This window comes from Mycetomoellerius zeteki, unplaced genomic scaffold (genome assembly GCF_001594055.1).
Source record: "Mycetomoellerius zeteki isolate Tzet28-1 unplaced genomic scaffold, Tzet1.0 scaffold182, whole genome shotgun sequence".
NCBI lineage: Eukaryota > Metazoa > Arthropoda > Insecta > Hymenoptera > Formicidae > Mycetomoellerius > Mycetomoellerius zeteki.
In genome coordinates this window covers 1,651,021-1,660,062 of record NW_017256778.1, presented here as the reverse complement: position 1 = coordinate 1,660,062, position 9,042 = coordinate 1,651,021, and the positions used below count along the sequence as shown (strand labels likewise).

Genomic DNA, 9,042 nt, shown 5'->3' with positions numbered 1-9,042 from the left:
CTTTCCGTGTATCATAAAAAAATTATTCTGTATAATAAAATTATTTTGAAATAAAAAAAGATTATATAATTACGTAATCATACTTTATATTTATTACATAATTTCTACATTGCATCTATTCTTTTAAATTATCTAAGAACCGGTTTTATTAACGTCGAGTAAGTAATTTCAACTGAGATTTAATTGATTCTCTGTGTTTGTACTCTTGACGGAGACAGCTTTAATTGGCATAAATTGATTGCGGATATCATTCCTGTCATTGTTCATTTGTCAGATAATTCGGGAATGTCATGTTCAGTCGCTACATTTAGGTTACACTGACAGGGAAATCTGCCGACAATCTGTGTTAATAATTAACGATTTAATGGTGAGTCAAGCCGAAAATAGAGAATCGATTAGGGAGAAAGATGAAGCCGAACTGGAGCTTCGCAGACTCCGAGAAATTGCCAGGCTTGCGGCTATACATTACAACGGCGAAAGAAAGTTTCAGAGAAGAACGGACCTTTCGCATGTCGTGCACGCCAGTTTACACTTTGTTCAACTTGTAAGGGATCAAACGTATTGAAAAATTTACATCGCTCGTGAGGTGGACGTAACTTAATCTTCTCATATGTGCACAATGTTTATTCCGGAGTGAGAACTGAAGCCGATAGGAAGTAATCACGCGTTATTTTCAATGTGAAAAATATAATTAACCTTCCGTCCGCAATCATATTTTTATTCCCTCGGTCTGTAATCTGGGTTTTTTCATAAAATTCAAATTTTTTTTATTGTTCTGGATTTTCAAAAATGTGAAAAAATTTAGGATTATTTTTCAACATCTTGCTATTACATAATTACTAAATAATTTTCTCGATTATTTTAGGAAGGAGAATCGGAATTAGCTCTTTTTTATTTCATAGAAAATTGAGAGTGAATCTTCGCTTGTAAAAAAAGATTCAAATTGTAGATGGAGAATTAAAAAGAAAAAACCTTGAATTGAAAGTACAGCTTTGGCCATACGTATATAAAGTTCCTTCAAAAATTGAATTAAGTATTCTGTATTTAATGAAAAATAAATTTAAAAAACAATTTTATCAAAAAGTAATATTTATTTTTATAACAATTTCAGTATTTTGTTTTCTTTTAATTTTTATTATTGTCAGTATTTTTTGAGGGAATAAATTAAAGGTTACTTCATACTTATTGCCAAAGTTATGTCAAAAGATACACGCGTTTATATTGTAAGAAGTAACGAATTTGTTATGTATTCTTATATGTACTGAATCGTTCACTAGGTAAAGTAAATTTAAAAATATTCTGGCACACGTACAAAATAAATGCATCATAGGAATATAATATTTCGTTATCGTCTCTTGCACACGATAAAAAACATGACACGTAATATCTTAAGAAAGCACATCGCTGTCGTTACGTGCCTCCATCCCAAGATGAAATAATTTTATGCTTGAAACAATGCGACCGACCCAGTTTTTCGATTGGAATTTCTTGCGCTGTGATTCAATATAACGATAATCGTGACATTGATATTTTTATTATGTAATCGGATACGACATGTACATCGAGCATCGGACACGCATCAGACGTATTTACGCGTGCCACGCGTGTACTCCGCGAATTTTAATCGCTTCAGGAAGAAAACCGGCGGCTCACCGTAGTATTCAATTACCCGCGTTCTATTTCAGCTGACGGTTTTGTCACGATCGGTGGAAACCTGCTAAGAGCATCGTTAACACAATACATAACAGCGAATATTGAGAATATCTCTTGAATGTCTATGAAAACTATAACTTACAGAGTCTTTTTTTCATATTAGCATTTTCTTCTCGTAATCTATATTTATTTAAATTAAATTAAATTAATTTTTTGCTTGATTTTTATAATAATAATAATAATAATAATATTATGATATTAGGCTAATTTTAAGGAGTAAGATAAGTAGTTTCTTTAAACACTTCTAAATATATAATATATTTAGAATAAATAATAAATGAGAACAAGACATGAAAAAATCAAGTGATAGCGTTTTTCACTGGTAAAATTGGTGCGCACTCAGTGCACATTAAAGCTGTTGTACACTAATCTAAATTGAATGTAAAAGTGAGATATCTCAATTAATAAAATACCTAATATATATTTTATCAAATACCACAATAAAATGTATTGAGGATTTTACAGTTTAATTTATTTCTATATTTTTATTAAACATACATCTTTACGTCGATTTGTGTACAACGGCTTTAAAGTGCACTAAGTGCGCACCAGCTCTGCCAGTGAAAAACGCTATAAGAAGAAATGCTGCGGTCAAAGACGTATTAGATGTGACTATATATACATAATGTTGTAATAATTCTATATAGTATATGTAATTTATTTTAAATACATTTACTTTTCGATTGTTTGCGCGCCAATTCAGGACTAATCAAATTGAAATAATAATAATAATAATCACAAATTAAATTTAATCGTCAATTTGAAATAAATGTATATTTGAATTAAATTATATATAGAATTATTATTCCAACATCTATCTTTGATTGTGTAGGTTTGATTCTTTTTACTTTAATATATTTAGAATTATTTTAAAAACTATTTGTTTGTTAATTAGCTTAATACCTTATCATATACTTATTTATTTTTCTATATTTATTTATTCATATTACTATATTTTTATTTTATTGAGAAGAAAAGATATTTCTGCGTATCTTGTATTTACTTTCATTACTGAGATTATTCTTGATATTTTTAAATTTACTTCACTTACTTTGATTGCTTGATAAGCATGTCGGAAATACCATACGATGAAAAATCTTTTTAGATGATGATGTCGGCTATCGAAATTTTCCATCATGTGCATCACTATATGAATCAATGTGCGCGAGAAAAAGACGACACGATTCCGTCATTGCCGGAAGAAAGAAATCCTATTTTCTTCGTGTATCCCATCTGCATGCTATTGAGCCTTGTTCTTATGATCCTCTGGCTTGTTAGAAAAATAGTTTCCGACAGACCTATGATAGTAAATTATTTTCCAAAATTGTTAGATGTATAAAATATGTATAGACAACAAATTTCTTAGCGGTTAATTACAATGGATACAATTCTTGACACAGTTTAAAAAACTTTACAACTGAAAAACTTGTGTTAAATTTAATAAATTTTACGTGTGTCTCAAACAAATTTTGTGTTAATTTAACACAAGATGAATGTGTTAAAAAACAAACATTAAAAATTAAAATAAAAATGCACTTTAGCTCAATTTGGAAACAAATTGTGGCACAACATATTTATTCAGTAAAATTAACATTTACAATGTATTAAATTAATATATGTTTATTTATCTGTTATTTATTTATTTTAAAACTTAAATTTTAAAATTATATTATTTCTATGTTACTTTTACTTTTTATGTTTTGTTCATTAATTTATAAATTGTCTTATTTTAACACTAAGAATGCTATGAATTTAACACAAGTATCAATTTAACATAATATTCAAATAACATGTTATTTGAAATAAATAAATATGATTGTGTATAATCACATAAGTTAACTCTCAGATATGTTAAAAATTAAATACATCATAAATAAGTTTTAACAAAGACTGGTTTTAATACAATTACAAAATGCTTTTTACTGTGTATCTTTGGAATCCTAATGCACAACTCTCTCTTTCTATCTAATAATAACAATCATATCTCATCGCTGATAAAATGACTAATTTCAATTATAAACTCAATATACTTTCTCATTACTCAGAATTAATTGTCACAATACAGATGTAATGAATAAAATTTTAACTACGCTAACTATATTAAATAATTATGTCGTTGCTGTGAAAATAAACCCGCAAGCCTCTCACAATATGCGCAGCAGGAGCTATTCTGATGCTTGTGACAGGAATAATGGAGATGAAACACGCCGATATGTACATCGACGTTACTGAATTTACTGACGAAGAAATACTGGAGCATCCTGTCTTTATTCACAACTTTGTAATGTGCATATTGTCGATCTTCGTTATGATTCTGTACCTGATTCAAGCGTGGGTTCTTTTCGACCAATGGCAGTGGGTGCGTGAACATATAACCAATTATTCATTATTACATATTATATAAGATATATGTATCTTTTTTTTTAAATTATTAGTTTTATTTATAGGTGGTATTTCATAACAGAAAACTAAGGAAAAAATAAAGATAAGCTTTTTATACACGCTTTTTATTATATTACATACAAGTAGGAACGAAGAATTTAAATGTTATACATAATAATTATATAATTTTTCGATGTGTGTGTATTTGAGTATGTGTGTATGTATGTGTGAGTAATCTTAACAATAGAATCGTCATTTTTAATATTTCATTCGATAGTATGCTTTGAGATATTGAATTGTTTAGATGCTTTTATATTAGCTAGGAATATCTTGAGTATCTCATATTACGACTTTCATACTTTGCGATTTCACGATTACCAAATCTAATCTTTACAGTTAAACAAATCATTATATCACGTGTTTTCCTATGAATACGATCTTACTCTATCACTGCATGCAGATTTTATTACCCAATATTTATTTTTGTATAATAAAACAAAATTTAAAGACTAACTTCAATAAAATTTGACAACATTTAATTTCACAAATCTTTTTTTGCAACGACTGCACGCACGATCTAATAATGAATTTTCTAAACAGGTTTCACACCAAGAGTAAAAAGTTCATGATAGAATCAAACCTATCCCATAATAGACGACTTTACCCTAATTTTTTTCAGTAACCTGCATAACCTTTTTTTAATCTCTCTTGAAATTCTTAATTAGATCAATACGAGACACAAATGTTTGTGGTTTTAGATTCGAAAGGAACAAGATACAAGTACATCAGATATGCGAAGTTCTGATTCTAGTATAGATACCAGCGAAAGCGATTATTCTATGATAGAAGAAAAGATCGATGAACACGATGCCGGAAAGCAGATTGGTGAACTGGCACCGATTCCTGCCTTGGAAGAATTGACCGCCCTCGCTGCGATCTCTGATAATGCTGTAAGAATGATTTAAGAAATTTACCTTTTACTTACAATTCTATAGTCGCCTTGGATCTTGATACAGGCCATGTTTTTCTGCGCTGAATGAAAAAGGAGTGTTCGTATTTAAATGCAAGATAAGGGTTTCCATTTTCAGTCTATAGAATCTACGACATATCGGCCGTTCTAGTTCTAAGGTTATCAAATGATCAATAGAATGAATCTCTAACTTATTTCAATGAAGGTGTACAATATTTGTGCATGAAAAAAAACATATTAACATATATAGAAAGACAACAATTCTGAAAAAGATTGTCCTGAGAAAGATAAAGATCGGTAATTTTTATGATTTGTAATAAAAATTTTAAAAATTTTATTTTCTCTTTAGGATGTGGATGACGAACCAATACTTTATTGCTGTTTCGTCGACTGGTACAATTATGTTAAAATGAAAATGGAAAACAAACCAAAACATGAGTTTCAAGTAATCCATGTCATGTGACATGCCTGGAATTATTTATAATAAGGATTATTAATAATTTATTAAGAATAGCGATTGCTGATATATTATTTTTGTCGCTGCTTTTCTGAAGTTGAACAAGTATTCATTGCGCCATCTTGAGAGATTCTGAAATATCAGCTAGCGAAGCTATTCAGCTCTGTGAATAAAACAGCTAACTTGTACAAATTTAAATTGTTATAGAATAAACAAATTTCTTTTGCATAATATTTGCTCACGTAATTAATTGTATTAGAAATAATTTTACTATAAATAATAACAATTTCTTTTTCTTTTTGTGGCTAACTTGATAAGATATAAATAATTAATTGAAATAAATAACAGTAATAATAATAAATGTATTTATGTTATAAATATTTCTTTTATAGCTGTTTTTAAAAAATTTCTATATTTAAAATACTTTATATTATCAAACGATATATTTAGAGCTGTTAAATTAATACTAATATGTAAGATTCACGAAACGTATAGTTGATATTAACAATGGATTACGACACGATGATAACCCGTAAACCCTTTTGCACCTCTGAAGAAGATATCCATGAAAGCTTCAAAAGTAGATACCTATCATTAATACTGTCATATTTTCATGGAATTACGATGATAATTTTATGATGTCAATATTCAATGAAGAACGTTTCGCGGAAATGACTCATATTAATAAGAAATAATTCCTACACGCGCGTTCATTAAAATCTTTTCCAGTGATCGAATCGTCCTAAAGAAATTAATACTTTATATTACTACTTCAACTAATTACCGAGGAACAAATTTTGATCAGTTTTTTGTTTCTCAATAAGTAATAGGTATTTCTTGATGGGTGTTTCCTTTTACACTGAAAAAAGTATTTTTTTTTTTAATTTCATCATTCTTCAATTTTTAGAAATTCAATTTTGAATGTCTTACGTAATAATATGAATTCGTAATATTGTAATAGGCGAAAAATATCTTACAATAGATACCTTGCAAATTTATATTATGTAAGTACAAAAGCATTTATTGTTTCTCTCTCTCTCTACATGATGCAGTATTGATATGGAATAATATGTCTTTTTTAAATATTATATAGAAAAAGAATTTTCAAATTATTATATCTCGAAAACGAAAAATCGTATAATAAAACAAAAAGAATTTTAAATCTAAAAGTTGGTACTTTTGCGTGGCATTAATAAAATTAAAAAAAAAATTGCTGCAATATCATACAACGTCATGACAACTCTCAGAATCATCGTTTTTGCAATCTTTCAGATGCCATTTTTCTCAAAATGTGTGGATGGTGATATATTTTTAATATTACATTCTTTTTCAGCAACTACAAATATATAAAAATCACCATTCAATTGAAAAATAGAAAATCTCGTTCCTCATTGTTATTATATCAGTAATATGTGTGCATTTAATCATATTTATATTTATATTACGAATTTATTTCCTATATAATAAAGAATATATTTCTACAAGAAGAATTTTACAAATACATTTGATGGATCATATTAAATTTAGCGAGAGACCGTAATGTTTTTAATTTATTGTTTTAATTTATTTAACCTTTTGTAAGCTAGCGATTTTATTTGGAATCGCCTCTTTTATTTTGTAAATTTCTTGCACGATTTTTTTGAAACTTGGTCTACAAGATAATTGATAATGTTTTATATATAATTATAATTGAATAAATAATATCACATTGTTAACTAATATAGCTCGTTTAATTTATAATCTGAATTGGCTTCTATATTGATTGTTTGTAATTTACACGAGCGAATTATAGTGATACTAATTCTCTTAATTTATAATATCTTTGATAATGTTTTGTTCAAATCTGAGGTCAAAAAGAAAAAAATTCGAAATAGTTGATCCAATATTATGGCGGATAAAATTTAAAAAAATAATTTGATTATATTATAAAACTCTCTAGTAGCACAAAATTCATTGGCGATACATTAGTTAAACTGGGGATATATTGCGCCAATATTGCGTCAATGAATTATGCTACTTATAGGATCAGCTTTAAGAAATTTTTAATTGCGAAATTTTTTCTTTTAAAATTCGACATTTTTAAGCTACAAACTCAGCGATATCAAAAACCTCCTAAAGCTAAGTTCCACAATAATCAGATTATTTTTTAAAATTTGAATTTTAAAATTCCGAAATCAGAATCAAATTTAGTAACCCTGAAAATAAGGTCCTTTTTAAATCTTTTTGTTAGAAAGATTGTTCCGGTCCTCAAAGGGTTGATATTGATATTAATATAATTTAACATAATTTAATTGCTTTTAATGCAAACATTTATAAGCTATGTCCGATCCTAATAAAAATTCTTTAATATCCTGCGATATCTCTATGGTGGATATATCGATCTCGCGAGGACTCGGCGAAAACTCATATTATATCGCAAGTAATCGGCGAAAGGAGGCTAATGAACGCGAACGCAAACGGTCGTGGGTAATTTACAGGCAAAAGTATAGACACGTATGTCTGTGTCTGTGAATGAGCGGTGGCGGAAACAAAGACAGCGAAAACGTAACACAAATATGCGAGCCAGACTTGTGTGTGGGATAGACTATATAAGTATATAAGGTATTTCGAGATCTCTGTGACTGCGTCGTATCCTTCGCGCACGTGGATAATACATGTTAAAAAATGCGCGTGCTTTCATATATCGGGCAACAGATGAATCTCATTATTATGCGTGCTCGTGGTCTACGCAACTATTGTTGATTTACATGGCGTGTAAAAAGAAAATTTTATTCTGAATTTTGAGACTGTTTGAATAATAATGAATTGACTTCTTTGAATTTTTAAAAATATTATCAATTGTCTGGGATTGATATTGTCATTTATTAAAAACTTGTAACATTGTTTGTTTACTTAAATTTAAGAAGTCATTTTTATAGAATTTTAATTAAATGTTTAATTTTAATAAAATCAAAAAATTAAAGTAAGAACCTTTTTTTAAATAATATGTTGAAATTATTCATAAAATGAATCAGCCTCGCATTTTTTAATATTTTTTTTAATCGATACGTCATCGCGTAGCAAATGCTGTGATGTCACGTTCAAGGAGTAGAATCGACGTAATCCTTGAGTCACTATTATCCGATTCTTGGGTTCTCTTTTATCTCACAGATAACGTTATCTCATACATAATTACATCATTGTAAAAAAGCAAGTAGTTACTAAATGATATCTTCGTATTTGCGATAAAACGAGTTGAAATATAAATTGTCATTTTAAAAGTCGGGCAGCTGATTAAATGTATAACAATGTATTATTTTTAAATTAATTAACGAGTTCGTAATTATTTGCGCAAATTTCAATAACATTTTAACTAACGAGACAATGTTTATTATTATGTGATGGATTACTTAGAGAAATTAATCTGGAACATTGTAATTTTTGTAATTCATAGAAATGTAAGTTTGATATGAAATATTTTAATTATAAAAAATGATATCAATATGTTTTAGTTACTTGAAGATATCTCGAATATATGTTT

At 28.1% G+C, this 9,042-nt stretch overlaps 1 protein-coding gene across 1 annotated transcript; it reads left to right on the top strand.

Moving 5' to 3' along the window:
* The first annotated feature begins 281 nt into the window (after positions 1 to 281).
* On the top strand, positions 282 to 5,528 carry LOC108721704 (uncharacterized). Its single transcript, XM_018446380.1, has 5 exons — positions 282 to 544; positions 2,819 to 3,019; positions 3,854 to 4,072; positions 4,854 to 5,045; positions 5,415 to 5,528. The coding sequence occupies exons 1-5, from the start codon at positions 365 to 367 to the stop codon at positions 5,526 to 5,528; spliced, it is 906 nt and encodes a 301-aa protein (XP_018301882.1). The 5' UTR covers positions 282 to 364.
* Positions 5,529 to 9,042: the final 3,514 nt, after the last annotated feature.